The following is a 15,541-nucleotide window of genomic DNA, read 5'->3' on the forward strand; positions in this document are numbered from 1 at the left end:
AATTAGGTGTTAAATCAAACAACAAATATGATAATATTTTGCCAAACATTTTCTAAAATTTATTACATATTAAAGGATAATCTTAAACTCAGGTAATGTTATATTAATAAAATTATATAAAATATCAATTAATAAAATGATAAACTTTATTTTGAATATTTATAACCAGTTTAGCATTGATTGTATCAGATTCTAACCAGGGTGGTAAATTACTTAGAAATGGTTCATGGTCAGGTGCTGTGGGACTTATAAAAAATAACGTAATGAGTAAACTATTAAAAAATATATATATAATTTAAAAGATTTATTAATTATTTTTTAAAAAATAATTTCATTAAAGATGGCTGACTTTTTTATGGTACCATTTAAATTAAATGAAGATCGTTATAATGTCTTAAACTATGTATTTTTGATGCCCAGGGGCTCAATATTAGCCATATTAAACTGTCCTACCTATGAATCAAGTCACAATTTATTGAATTTGCTAAATTGTTTTGATCAATTTATCTGGATGCTAATTGTATTTTCTTATATTATCATAATTTTAATTAATTTTACTTATATAAACAATTGGAAACAAAAATTATTTTTATCAATTGATTATTTCATTATGTTTTTAGGCAGAGGTAAGCTTTTTTAAAAAAAATAATTAAACATTTATATAAATTATTTTATTTGATTACATATTTATATCATATATAAATTATATGCAATACTTATTTGAATACTTCATATTATACTTAGTTGTCAATATTCAAAGTTATTATCGCAAAAATCTTATAATATTACTTATGTTATCATCGCTCACATTGATGAGTATAATTCAAAACAATATGTACTCATCAATGGTATCGAAAAAATTGCATAAAATTGAAACTATTGAACAATTAATTGGCGAAAATCAGATTAATATCATAACTATTAAAAATTCACATTCACATCAAACACTTAGAAATGTAATAAATTATTAAATATTTTTTTTTAAAAATACTACAGTATTTTATAATTAATTTTGCAATTTATAGGAATATCATTTATCGAAAAGCAGGTTTCATACGATAAAATTTAACGATTTTTTCATTTTGGAAACAATACTATTATTATTGGATCACAAAAAAGTTTTAATCAATACCTACGAGAGTATTGAAAATCTATACAATTATTATCATGAATACAGTGTAATGAAAACATCATTAAACAGTAATAACTATTTTGAAAGTTATATATTGAGAAAAACATTGACACCTGTCGTTAGCAACAAAGTTATCAATTTGTAAGTATACATACATTAGTTATTAAAAACAAAAATTATAAATTTAAATAATAATATGATTTCATTTAAGACCAAACAATTGTTAAAAATTAATATCTAATAATAAAATAAATAATTATCATTTTATTCAATAGGATCAAGGCACTTTACTATTATGGCTTTTACTTGCATTTTAGATCACAGGAAATTAAATTTTATAATAAATTTAATACAATTAGATTGGGAACAAACAAAATAAATAATACAATTGTCAATAATCTAGATAATGATAATGAAGTTGCAATTGTATTTGAAACATTGAACCTGGGTCATTTTAATATTACATACATTACATTATTTACAGGCAGTCTATTATCAGTTGTTTGTTTTCTTAGTGAACTGTTTTGCTTTAAAAAATCAAAATAAAACATATAAAAATAATAATACTGTTAATCAATAATACCAATAATCATTATAATAAAATTAATAATAGTTAAAAATGTAAAATAATTGTTTTATTAAATTATAATATTTATTTAAATTATTTATTATTTACAAAATAAATTATATAATATTTTAATTTTAAATGTTAAACATATTAATGTAAAGTTATTTGAAATATACTGAGTATTATACTTGCAATTGATAATTATAAGATTGTGTATACAATTATAATAAAATATTAATACATAAGTTTTTTAATTTGTAAAATAAGTTTCATCTTTTTAGTCTTTTTTACACTATTTGTTTAACTTACTATAAATAAGACTTAACTATTAGTAAATAAATTTATAACTATGTTTATGAGTTACAAATGCAGTATTATCTGATAAAACAAATAAGTGATAAATTTGTTAGTACATAGTAATGCTAATTATACTACAGTTTATATGTATATAAATATATATATTATTATATATTATATATATGGTATATTATTTTTACAGTACATATAAAAACTATTCATTTCGTTTTATTCTATATTTTATAATAAAATATTAACTACAATACACTTTCTCTAATCAGAGATATAAATATACTTTATTTTTTATATAACAGTATTATTATTATAAAAAAATAATGATTTTAATGGATGCACCAGATTATGAACTTATAGTATCATAAATATAAAATATGATTCACTACTATTTAATAATATTAAACTACTGAAATCTACCTCCACTTACAATATTGTTTTTTAAAAAAATGCAACATTTTATAAATTTATTAGTTGATAATAACAAGTACTTTATATGTGTCTATTTACTTTACAATATGGTGACAATTAAAGTTTTTTAAAAAATAATTATTATCTAAAATATTATTAATAATTAATTTGTTTTTTTTGGGATTCTTCCTGAAAATATATAAATTAAAATTATAAATATTTTTGTTATTATTTAAAAATTGTTATTTTATTTTGAGACACAAATGAAACAAAATAGATATTTGGTTCGTGTCCTACAGTTTGCTACCTTTGCATCAGTTATATGGCTATTATGTGTTACGCATACAACTTATTATAATAAAAATGGATCCAATTATGAATATATTTATGGCAAGTTATGTCTTAATTATATAAATTATTTTTTTTAATTTATAACTATTAGTGTAATTGCAAACAAATTAATTTTTTAATATTATATCAGATTTTTAACAATTAAATAAATATTTATATTTCTAAGAATTTATTTACTAAACATTAATTAGCTGTACTTTTAATTTACTTATATTTTTATTATAAAATATCATTAATATATTGTTTTAAAAATTATTTAGTAATAAATATTTAATCTAATTATACACAGTGTTAAAAATTATTTAATAAAGCTTTATTTATTTTTAAAAAAATATTTATTTAATATTTAATATTTTAAGATGTTTTAAATCAATATTTACAAAATAAATATATTATGAATGCCTTAATATGAATGAATAATATCATACTATAAGTAAAATTTAAGTTACAATTATTTATTAGATTATATAATAAATCTATTATAAAAAATAATTTATACAAAGCACTTATTTAATGTTTAATCAATTATAATAACTAAATTTAATATTATAGTTATCGCTAAAAATATTAACATAATATTAATATAAATAATTGTTCAAATAAAGTTATCAAAATATATTAATGATCTCAATTGCTTTTATAATTGTTTTTAATATAAATTAAACAAAATTACAAAAATAATACCCAATGAGTGCAATATTTATTAATATTATCGCTTAAATATTTTTATAATATAGTTTATTAAAATGTTTTATCATAAAAAAATGAAACCTATCTATAAATTAAATTGTACCAATGCTATCATTATACAAATAAGACCAATGTTAAATTATTATGAATTTTATATAGTTTATATAGTAAAATATTTTAACTATAAAATAAAATGAATTATGTTACTATACAATATATTTATGATAGATTTATAATATCTATGATTTTATGCAAATTAATTATTAAAAATAATATACAATTTCTGAAAATCTATTTACACTTTAAAAATTTTAAAAAATAAAATAAAAATTAAACATATGTATTAATGAATCATTTAAAAATTTTACACTTAGATGTCAATAAAAATAGCAAAACATTATCAAAAAACAATAACAACAATAGTAATAGCGCTTATTTAGTCAATACACCGGTGTGTCGGATAATCAGAGGACCGGTATTTGATGACGAGGTTTGGCCACTGTATGAAAATATGAGCGAAAAAACATTTAATTGTGCAAAACATGATAACTTTGGTATTACTATTGAAAGATACAATTTCTCGGGAATCAGGATTACCGACAAATCAGATAACAGTATTGATTGTTATTATAGTGAAATCCGTCGCAAAGATAACAAAGACGAAGCCATCGACTATACGCCTCCCTTACCTATCCGTGTCAATGATGTTACCTATTTTGCCAGCAATGTTAGCACTGTCAACGTTACCTGTTTTCTAGATAAAAGTTAGTTGAAAATAAACAGATATCAATATTTGTTATATAATACACTTTTATATATTTTATAACATATAATATTGTATTTGTATTGTACAGTACTTATAATAGCATTTTATAAGGACATTATTATTTTTTTATCATTGATTATAAATCTCATTGAAAATTGTTTTAGTATTTTTATCCTAATTAATGCTAGATATAATTATTAATATTATTAATATTAATAATTTTTCTTTTTTAAAAAAAGCACACAACGAAAGTTACAGCAAAGTCATAGCTTTAATACCGGATCTCAATATAAATGAAAACACAAATTTGCCTAAAAATTTGCCCAATCTTTTATTTATTGGCATAGACTCCCTGAGCAGGGTTAACTTTGAGCGACACTATCCAAAAACAATACCGTTGTTAGCAAAACACAAGTTTTATACACTGTATGGCTATAATAAAGTGGCTGACAATACTTTTCCCAATTTGACACCACTGTTGACCGGCCAATACCTGGATGACCTGTGGAACGAGGGAATGGCCAAAACAACTTTCCTTGATTTTTTCCCATTAGTTTTCAAAGTAATTATTATTATTTTCTATAACATAATAAATTAACCACAAAAAACACAAATATGATAAAATCTATCTATTTATATCTGTATTATAGTATAATAATCAGCATAATATCACATATTATTTAGGAGTATAGAAATAAAAGCTATAATACATTGCTAATAGAGGACTACCCTAGATTGGCGACATTCAACTTTTTTAGACTTGGTTTTCGGGAACCGCCAACTAATTATTATTTACGACCCTTTAGTTTGGCAATTGAAGATAATATTGAAAACAATTGTTATTTAGATAAACCTGAAATTGAAGTAATATTACTATAAATATGCGATTATTGCATTTAATTACTTAATAATTTTTTTTAATTAAAAATATTAGGTATATTATGATTATGTTTACGATTTTGTAAAAGCAATGACTGTCCGAAAACAACGGTACTTTGCGTTTACATTTATGGCCCGACTTACACACGATTTACTAAATAATGCCGGTTTGGCCGACCCATTGGTTTACCGGTTATTTAGCAAATTGTTTGACGAAAACCTGCTGTCAAATACAATACTCATATTTTTCTCAGATCACGGCATACGGTTTGGCAAAATCAGGGAAACATTATCTGGAAAATGGGAGGAACGGATGCCATTGATGCAGGTGTATGTGCCCGACACTTGGAAATCAGACAACTGGACACTCAATAAGCACCGATTGATCACACCGTTTGATATTCACGCAACACTCAAACATATAATCAATGGACAACCGGACAACAGTCTGAAACACGGAAAGTCGTTGTTGTGGGAAATACCTGAAAACAGGACCTGTAGTAGTATTCCTGTTTTGGAGCACTGGTGTTCGTGTCAGTCCAGTGATCCCATAACTAATCTCTCATCCATTGAACCGTTGGCACAGTTTGTAGTTGAAAGTGTTAACAAGTATTTGTCACAAAACTTCAGCAATAACTGCATTGAACTGACTCTGGATCGGGTTATCAGTGGCTATGCCATCAAGTTTTCCGAAAAAGTGATGCAATTCAAGGACAGTCTAAACGATGTTAACAATAGACATGTGGTATTCAATGATGAAAAGTTTGTTGAAAACTCACGCAATATATTGGTTACGGTTTCGGTTAAACCGAGTGATGCCTTGTTTGAGGCAACAGTTAATGTCAATCAAAATAAAGATAATATGACACTAATCGGTGAAATTTCACGTATTAACAAATATGGCGATCAATCCAATTGTATTGACAACACACAGGCCAAGAGATATTGCTTTTGTAAAAATCATTTACATTGAAATTGATATATATTTTTGTGATAATTAATTGTTAAGTTATTTACTGTATAGATTTATGTTAATTAATAAATTTTATTAATTTATTTTAATTTATTTTAACAACATTTTTTTATTATTAATATTTGATAAAGTGATTGGTTTTTTTTAAAAATAACCCAGTATCTATATAAAATAGTCTTAATTTAAAACTGCTTTTTAAAACATCAAATGAGAGTAGTATTAATATATCAATATTTAGTGTATACTGTATTTATAGTAATAATCATTCAATAATATTAATTATAATACTTTTAAAAAATTTTATTAAAATGATCAATGGCAAATACAATAGTACAGTATTTTTAAAAAATAATAATAATAAGCAATGTACATAGTTTAATTAATCTTATAATTTTTCTTAATGGGTATCTATTAAATTATCCATTACAATAAATACAATAAAACAATAAGTAAAATTTGTGTGAATCTCGTGATTTACAGTATAAAAAAATTAATTGATTTACTATATACATGTATATTCTGTTATAATAAAAAATTAATAAATAAATTAATAAATTTACATAGCTTTCAATATATACAGTAATCAATAAGACATTATTTGTAAATAATATTTTATTAATATATCATAAACTATGTATATGTCATATAAATCATTGACATTGTATCTAAAATACGTGTGTGTTTTAATGATAATAAATTTTTCTATGGCTTGTGTTGTTTTGTAAATTTATTATGCTATAGATAAAGGGGTCAATTTTTTATATTACCTGACAATTTGCTTGACAACTAAATATTATATTAATTAATGTGTTAAATGTATTTTATATTATATTTAGTATTATATATTATTTTTAAAAAAATTGTGGAATAAAAAATCTTAGAAATTTTCAAATCAAATAATGAAATCAAATGTATATTTTGTAAGAGTCCTACAATTAGGCACATTTGCATCGGTTATATGGCTATTATGTGTCACACATTCAACATATTATTATAGACATGAACTCTACAAATTGAATTCATTTCAATCATCTACAGGTAATCATATACAGTATTAATACTAATTTTAGATTATATTAAACTAAATTTAAAATTTTGTAAATTATAATATATAAAAAAATATATAGATTAAATTAATATTTATTTGTTGTAAAATTTATTATTTAGTAAAATATTTATGGTGATTTTTTATCAGTAAAAAAATTGTTTAATATATTATTTGTTTTCTTAATTTTATTTTGATTTGTTATTTATAGAGAAAAAATTAATATAATGAATATTTCCATTTTTTTATATACCGTGTATTATTTTTTTTTAATTTTATACATTTATTGTTTAATTAATAATAACAATTAGTTTATTTAAATTTAATCTAAATATTTTTATTTAAATATATACTATATTTTTTATTCATTAATATTGTAAAAATAATATTTTATTTATATTTGTATTTTTTAAATAAAAATATATCATAAAGTATTTAATATTTCAATTAATTAAGTAATGAATTTATAAGATTTTATGATAATACTAAACGAGAGTTAATTTATTTATTGTTAGATAAAAATAGCATTTATATGGCTTTTCTCTGTAAGTATTTTACGTCACTATTTGTAGGTATAAATCAGTTTTTTGGTAAATTCCTTATAATATAAATTTATAACTATATATTATAAAATTAAGCCCTACTTTATTACAAATTATAAAAATTGTTTTAATTTTTTTTATGTATAGATAAAAATAAAGTCACCACAAACTTATATAATAATAATAATAATACTAATAGCAATAATAGCGCTTATTTGGTCAATACACCGGTTTGTCGGATAGTTAAGGGACCGGTATTTGATGACCAGATTTGGCCACTATATGAAAATATGACTAAAAAATCTATCAACTGTGCAAAACGTCAAAACTATGTCATAACTATTGAAAGATTTAATTTTTCAGGCGTTAGGATTACCAATAAGTCTACTAATAGTATTAAGTGTTTTTATAGTGTAATTCAACGAAAAGACAATAAAGACAAAGCACTGGTATATACGCCTACCGTTTCCATTGGTGTCAATGATGTTACATATTTTCCCATTAATGTTAGCCTTATTAATGTTACCTGTTATGTGGATAAATGTAATTATTATTATTATTATATATATCAGAAATTTTCATTAATTATTTAGAAATATTATACATTTTAAGGGCATAATAAAATTTACAGTAAAGTTATTGCATTGATACCGGACCTCAATATAACAGATAATACAAAACAAATGCCAAATATTTTATTTGTTGGCTTAGACTCTATTTCGCGGATCAACTTTGAGAGACATTTCCCTAAAACTAAACCGTTGTTAACGAAACACAATTTCTATACATTGTATGGCTATAATAAAGTGGCCGACAATACGTTTCCCAATTTGATGCCACTGTTAACTGGCAAATACATAAGCGAAATAATTAAAAACAAATTAAGTTACTTTGATTATTATCCGTTTATTTGGAAAGTATGTTATTTTTAAAAAAGATAAAAATAGAAAAAAAATTTCAATTAAATAAATGTAGAAATATATAAATACATTATTTATTAACTATAGGAGTATAGAAATAAAAGTTACAATACATTGTTTATAGAAGACTTACCGAAGTATCAAATGTTTAATTATTTGCGAAAAGGGTTTCTCAAACCGCCAACCGATTACTATTTACGGCCCTTTAGTTTGGCCATTGAGTCAAATATTCGCAACTATTGTTATTTTGATAAATCAGAAGTAGAGGTAAATTATTTATTTAGTTATCTTTTAGTTTAAAAAAAAATAATTTATACATTTAATAATTATAAAAATATAGACATACTATGATTACATTTATGATTTTGTAAAAGCAATGACTGTCCGAAAACAACGATACTTTGCATTCACTTTTCTGGCCCGACTCACACACGATGTGTTCAATAATGCCGGTTTGGCCGACCCATTGGTTTACCGGTTATTTAGAAAATTGTTTGACGAAAACCTATTGTCCAATACAATACTCATATTTTTCTCAGATCACGGCATACGGTTCGGCAAAATCAGGGAAACCCAGTCAGGAAAATGGGAAGAACGTATGCCTATGATGCACATACATGTGCCCGATAGATATCGATCGGAAAACTGGACACTCAATAAGCACCGATTGGTTACACCATTTGATATACACGCCACACTCAAACACATAGTCAATGGACAACCGGACAACAGTCTGAAACACGGAAAGTCGTTATTATGGGAAATACCTGAGAACAGGACCTGCAGTAGTATTCCTATTCTCGAGCACTGGTGTTCGTGTCAGTCAAGTCAACCGATTGACAATCTTAAGGACGTCCAACCGGTCGCACAGTTTATTGTCAACAGTGTTAACCAATATTTGAGCAAAAACTTTAGCCAAATGTGTGCTAAACTATCCCTAAACCGTACGATCAGTGCATATCGGATAAAGTTTTCGGAAAAAGTTATTGAATATCAACAAAATGTTAATAAGAAAAATAGGAAAAATAAACAAAACATGAAAAAGTTGATCAATAATAATATGTCTCACAATATATTGGTTACGGTTTCGGTTAAACCGAGTGATGCCTTGTTTGAGGCAACAGTTAATGTCAACCAAAATAGCAATAAAATGACATTAATCGGTGAAGTTTCACGTATTAACAAATATGGCAATCAATCGACGTGTATAACCTCTGCTGAAGCACAAAGATATTGTTTTTGTAAAAATTTATTAAAATTAGATTAAATTAATTTTTATTAAATATCATTTCACCTAATTTGTGCATATTTTTTAAGGCAATATCTTAATATCATTATTAATTATATCATAAAATTTTATAATCTTTTACCTAATTTTATAAATAATAAAACTAATTTTAATGTTTTAAAATTATTTAAATGACTATTTTATTTGAAGTATTTTTAAGAACATGTTGTTTATTAAAATTAGTATTATTATTAAAGTTATTATTAAAACATATTTTGTATTTAATTTTGTGTAACTATCAATTATTAAGGGGTTTTAATTTTCTGTAATAGTTTATATCATACTTTATTGTCATTTTAATATTTAATATAAATTACTGTCAATTAGTAATCAATAGTTTGTTAAATATCTCAGTTTATCGCTAATATTTAACAAAGAAAGTGATATACAAAACATTGTTAAGCATTTTTTTTATTAATTAAGTATTTATAGCCAGTTTATAACTTATTAAGTTAGTTAGATTAACTTATTTTTTTAGTTTTTAATTTTTAATAATATTGGTTAGATTGAGTTAAAAGTGTTACTTTAAAAGATATCATCATTATTGTATGTAAAAAAAGTATTTATTACATTATATCGTATTTAATATAATTAACTTTTATAAATACTTAAATAAAAATAAAAATATATTATAAATTATTACTTATTATTATTATTATTTATATTTTTAATATTTATTACAACAAAAATATAAATTTAAATATATAATAATTAAGATATTTATAAGATATTAAGTTTTGAAATCAGTTTTGTAGTATATTTAGTGTGATATACTGTAATACCTTTACAATATTTTGCAATATGTTTATAAAATTTTTACAATTAATTCAATAAACATTTGATGATTTTTACAATATTGTTTACAAAATACTAAATTTTATTGTATTATTATAATAAATTATTTTTTTTTAAATGTTGCGAAACCAAGTATATGCCGTCAAACACACAATGATAACAATATTAACAAAAGATATTAAACAAATCATAAAGATTTTATTTAATCATTGATAACAAACTATTTATTAAAAGTTTAGAAAAATAATTTAATATATTTTTTTTACACCGACTGTTACTATGTTTATAAAATAATTCAATTCAATTTAAGCCAATCATATGATAGTATCAATTTTAATTGAGTTATAAGTATAATAAAAAAAATGATAATTATCAGTCATCATGATATTAAAACAACAAAAATGTTTGAAACAATTATTAATATTTATAAATTATATAATATAATCTTAACATTTAATTAAATGTTTTATCAATGAAAATATTTAGATAAAACCTGATTTAGCTATAATTTAATTATACATTAATTAGACAAAACTAAATATAATTATTTTATTTTTGCTAGTTAGTTAATTAAAAAAAATTAACTTTTTATTAGACATAATAAAATTACTGTAATTATAAACTATTTATTAAATTTTATTAGTACTTATGTTATTACAAAAAAGTAAATATATTTTTAGTAAATATATTTTTAATAGAAATGTATCAGGATTAATTTGTATTGGAAAATTTTTATTTTGTTTCTTAAAATAACTTTTAAAAACATAGTTTTATTATTTATTGCATATTATACTTAAATTACATTATTTTATATAAAGATAATACAATTTTTCATTGTAAATACAGTATAATATTTGATGCAATAGTTGGAAATTTTTATAACTAATAAACAAGATATCCGTTATATTAAAAAACAAGTTTAGTTTAGTTCAATGTTAATGACGATAGGAAACAATAAATATTATTATTATTATTATATTATATTTGTATTGTTTGTCTCACACTTTTAATTATTAAACATTCAGCTGACGCTGATATAAATCTGGACTCAATTACATCACATTGTATTTTATACAGTCATTAATATTTATGTTTGTTTTTTTTACTAAATTTTATTTAAGATAATATTTGTAAAAATTGTTTAAATAGTCAATAAAAAAATTATTATATCCATACATGTACACTATATTTATATTTATATTATTGTATAGATAGAGTATAAATAAATAGTTTAAAACAAATTTACATATTATTATTTACTTTAATATACTTAAGTTAATAACAATTAGTATTGACTGTATTAATAATACATAACAGTATAGTACAGTAGTTATATAACATAAGCTTTAAGTACCGAAATACAGTATTATACTTACGTTATACTATTATATAGATATTTATTAAATAAAATCATATGTATTGTATAATAATAAAGATATAGTAATAAACCAAACATGTATAGTAGTAGTGTATAGTTAGTATAATAATATAAAAATCTGGACGTCAAATGTCATTAATTAATTAAACTTTTTTTTATAGTTATCTTTATAATATTTGATATAATAAAATACATGTAATATAATACAGTAATTGTTTTCAATACTTTTCGGTATATATTTTTTAATAATAAAAATTTATCTTATTTTCTCTCAAAAGACATATAAATAGGAGAAACAAATTTAGAAAAAAAATTATTTCTCTTGAGATCACAACCACTGGAAATGTTAATAAATTATGTCATCAGTGAAACAGATTTCAACAAAAGGTTCAGACGTTCAGAAGTTTTTCAACGCATCAAATGATTTACTTAAAGATGTGAAGACAGTGTTTGTCTTCAATGATATCAACAATAAGATGAACGCATTTCTTGTCACTAACGACGACAAGACCTATACATTTGGCGGCAACTTCTTCGGTGTTCTGGGTTTGGGACACAAGAATCCTATCGATAAGTTGGTGTTAAACAAGAAGTTAAGTCAAATAAGTTTATGTGACTTTCGGTATTCATACCAACACTGTGTTGGCCGCACAGCCGACGGCAAAGTTTACTCCTGGGGTTACAACAAGTTTGGTGTCTTTGGTGACAACAGACGTAACGATAGTCTACACAAACCGAAACTCAATAAGTATTTGAAACACGAGTTTGTTGTCGACATTAGCACCGGATTCTGGCACACACTGGCACTGACCTGTGAGGGACGGGTATATCAATTTGGTGACAATACATTGTGTCAGATGGCGTCCGGAATTGACAGCAAGTCTATCAGTTTAAAACCAAAGTTATTGGACGCTTTTGATGGCGAACGAGTGGTCAGCATATCGTCGGGTGCTTTCCATTCACTTGCACTAACAGAGTCTGGCCACGTATACAGTTGGGGAAGCAATGATTGTGGCCAACTGGGTATCGGTAAAGTACCGGCAATTAGAAAGCCTACACCTGTTATTGTTATGGGGCTTAAAGTGGCAAAAATCAGCACCGGTTTTGATCATAATTTGCTGCTCTCACGGGAGGGCTATATCTATACTTTCGGGTGCAATGAATGCGGCGAATTGGGACAGACTACTAAAACCACGGAACAATATTTACCGATAAGACTCAATCATTCGGAGCGCTTTGTGGACATCGAGTCGGACAACTCGTACCCATTTTCGGCCGCATTGTCCGAATCGGGCGACTATTACGTGTGGGGAATGTCGCGACAGCACGACATCCATGAGCTCAACACAAAGCCCAAGCATTGCAAAGCGTACGAGTCGTTTATTGAGCTGTTCCTCGAAGAGCATCGGATAACTCAAAGGGCTGTCCATAACTTCAATGGCAATAAAAATCTTCATAAAAGGCTTTCTGTCCAATTAAGTCATCAAATAAATATCAGTGCCGACAATGTTATCACTAAATGACATATTTTCTTATATTTATTATTTATTTATTTAATCATTTTACTTTTTTTTATTAATATTATTATAATAAAAGTTTTGATAATTACATATTTGATAATTAAATTTATTTATCATTCTAAATATAAATATATTAGTATCATATTATATTATTAAATTATTATGAAAGATATAAATAACTTTATCTCAAAAAAAATTATTAGATTAATATTATTATAAAATTATAATTTTAATTATATTTCTTTAGTATAAAACTAGATTTCATATTTTTTGATAATCAAGAATAAAATTATTTTATTTATATATGATGTCATATTTTTAAAAATATTCTGTATTTTTTTAAATATCTAAATAGATAATGATTTGATTGTTTAAAAAAATAATGTTTTGCTTACACTAAATATTACTAAAAAATAAAATTGCAAAATAAAATAAATTATAAATATTAATAATGCTGTCAACTAATAAAAGGAAAATCTTGAAAAAAAATAAAATTATTAATATTTTTTCAATAATGTTTTGAAGTATTAACAATAATAATAATATTAATAATGATTATTATTATTATTATGATTACCGTATTAATATAAACAGTATTGTACTCAATAACAATTGATTCAATTAAATATTTAGAAAAAATTGCGAAAATATTATAAATTACAATAATTATTTGAGCTAAATATATATAATTATAATTCAAAACACTATGTGTATTATACAGTATAATAAATTATATACTAGGTACATTCAACTTCAAATTTCAACTTATCAAATATTTTAATAATAATAATAATCTTTAAGTATTATTATTATTATTATTTAATAGACTTATGTGGTATATATTTATATTCGCGTTTACGGGTCGGTTGACTTAATATGCCGTGCAATAGGAAATCTTCGACCACTTTCTTGAATGTTGCCGAATATCGCTGATGTAAGTCATGGCTACCATTGGCAAACCGGTGCAACTCAGCGGTCGACACCCTTTTCATAATATACTCCGAGTGCTCGGCACTAGTTATATGGTCCTATCAATCATATCGATGTATAAAAAACTACTTAACCAAAAAAAAATAAATAATAAAATAGCACTTACTTTATCTCCCTGTATGACCAAAACGGGACATTTTATCGATTTATATTTTTCTTCATTGGGATCGTTGGGTAGGTATGTGCGCATATGTTCCATGAATCTGATCTGTCTGTCCCACATTCGCTGAATCTCTACTGTATCCTTATAGGACCGCAAATAACATTTGACGCGATCCTGGTGCCAACGATCCACCGTTTGATTAGATTTCAATACAGACAGTGTCTTATTATCGGCAAAAGCAAATATATTGGTCACCACCAGCTTTGTAACCGCTTCGGGATATTTGCAGACCAGTGTGATTGCCGATCTCGCGCCATCTGACCAACCAATTACGTGAAATGTATCAAATCCTAAGTGCTTATAAATTACATAATATTTATAAAATTAAATAAAAAACTATTTTATAAAATTAAAGTATTTTCTGAACATTGCATTTAAAATACTTGTATTTAAATTAGTATTTTTAAAAAATAATAATAATATCACTTACTTTCATGAGCTGATAGCAACATTCGGCATCAGTATCGTAGACATTGCTATCGTATCGTCTATTAGGTGGTCGGGAACGTCCATAACCAGGCGGTTCTACAGCTATTATAGTTAACTGATCGAAGTCTAGTATATCGTCGCCTTCTAGTTGTTCATAAAAATCTGTTTGACCGGTTCCTTCATAGCAAACATAATATACATTTTTATAAATTTCACTTTAGTATATAATAAACATACCTATCCCTCCAGGTATCATAAGTAATGGTTGTGGACCGGTACCATACTTGTCGTACCAAATTGGCCAGTCATTAATTTGTACAAAATCACTAGTCATTATTTATTTATTAATTATTAATTTGTTTATTTATTTTAATTATTTTAATATCAATTGT

General features: G+C 23.9%; 4 protein-coding genes across 4 annotated transcripts; 3 read left to right on the top strand and 1 right to left on the bottom strand.

Annotated features, from left to right (window-relative positions):
* The first annotated feature begins 3,844 nt into the window (after positions 1–3,844).
* On the top strand, positions 3,845–6,079 carry LOC128955765 (uncharacterized). The gene is made up of 4 exons (XM_054301440.1): positions 3,845–4,225; positions 4,467–4,789; positions 4,912–5,091; positions 5,162–6,079. The coding sequence occupies exons 1-4, from the start codon at positions 3,973–3,975 to the stop codon at positions 6,077–6,079; spliced, it is 1,674 nt and encodes a 557-aa protein (XP_054157415.1). The 5' UTR covers positions 3,845–3,972.
* A 1,877-nt stretch (positions 6,080–7,956) lies between these two features.
* LOC128955766 (uncharacterized) lies at positions 7,957–11,753 on the top strand. The gene is made up of 6 exons (XM_054301441.1): positions 7,957–8,209; positions 8,279–8,583; positions 8,674–8,853; positions 8,927–9,589; positions 9,632–9,821; positions 11,695–11,753. Exons 1-6 carry the CDS (start codon positions 7,957–7,959, stop codon positions 11,751–11,753), a joined length of 1,650 nt encoding a protein of 549 aa, XP_054157416.1.
* Positions 11,754–12,360: 607 nt separating this feature from the next.
* Positions 12,361–13,570, top strand: LOC128955767 (RCC1 and BTB domain-containing protein 2-like). Its single transcript, XM_054301442.1, has one exon. It carries the CDS (start codon positions 12,404–12,406, stop codon positions 13,568–13,570), a length of 1,167 nt encoding a protein of 388 aa, XP_054157417.1. The 5' UTR covers positions 12,361–12,403.
* Positions 13,571–14,289: 719 nt separating this feature from the next.
* Positions 14,290–15,520, bottom strand: LOC128955392 (valacyclovir hydrolase-like). The gene is made up of 4 exons (XM_054301060.1): positions 15,387–15,520; positions 15,151–15,326; positions 14,664–15,017; positions 14,290–14,595 (listed from the first exon to the last, which is right to left on the bottom strand). The coding sequence occupies exons 1-4, from the start codon at positions 15,481–15,483 to the stop codon at positions 14,383–14,385; spliced, it is 840 nt and encodes a 279-aa protein (XP_054157035.1). The 5' UTR covers positions 15,484–15,520; the 3' UTR covers positions 14,290–14,382.
* Positions 15,521–15,541: the final 21 nt, after the last annotated feature.

This window comes from Oppia nitens, unplaced genomic scaffold (assembly GCF_028296485.1).
Source record: "Oppia nitens isolate AA-2021 unplaced genomic scaffold, nextdenovo-longstitch-racon4-pilon3 scaffold2_pilon_pilon_pilon, whole genome shotgun sequence".
NCBI lineage: Eukaryota > Metazoa > Arthropoda > Arachnida > Sarcoptiformes > Oppiidae > Oppia > Oppia nitens.

Coding starts and splice junctions, on each gene's coding strand:
- LOC128955765 (XM_054301440.1), top strand. CDS start 3,973: ATGAGCGAAAAAACATTTAATTGTGCAAAACATGATAACTTTGGTATT. Junction 4,226..4,466: donor TACCTGTTTTCTAGATAAAA/GTTAGTTGAAAA, acceptor TTTTAAAAAAAG/CACACAACGAAAGTTACAGC. Junction 4,790..4,911: donor TTTTCCCATTAGTTTTCAAA/GTAATTATTATT, acceptor CATATTATTTAG/GAGTATAGAAATAAAAGCTA.
- LOC128955766 (XM_054301441.1), top strand. CDS start 7,957: ATGACTAAAAAATCTATCAACTGTGCAAAACGTCAAAACTATGTCATA. Junction 8,210..8,278: donor TACCTGTTATGTGGATAAAT/GTAATTATTATT, acceptor ATACATTTTAAG/GGCATAATAAAATTTACAGT. Junction 8,584..8,673: donor ATTATCCGTTTATTTGGAAA/GTATGTTATTTT, acceptor TATTAACTATAG/GAGTATAGAAATAAAAGTTA.
- LOC128955767 (XM_054301442.1), top strand. CDS start 12,404: ATGTCATCAGTGAAACAGATTTCAACAAAAGGTTCAGACGTTCAGAAG.
- LOC128955392 (XM_054301060.1), bottom strand. CDS start 15,483: ATGACTAGTGATTTTGTACAAATTAATGACTGGCCAATTTGGTACGAC. Junction 15,018..15,150: donor GTTGCTATCAGCTCATGAAA/GTAAGTGATATT, acceptor GTAATTTATAAG/CACTTAGGATTTGATACATT. Junction 14,596..14,663: donor TGGTCATACAGGGAGATAAA/GTAAGTGCTATT, acceptor TATGATTGATAG/GACCATATAACTAGTGCCGA.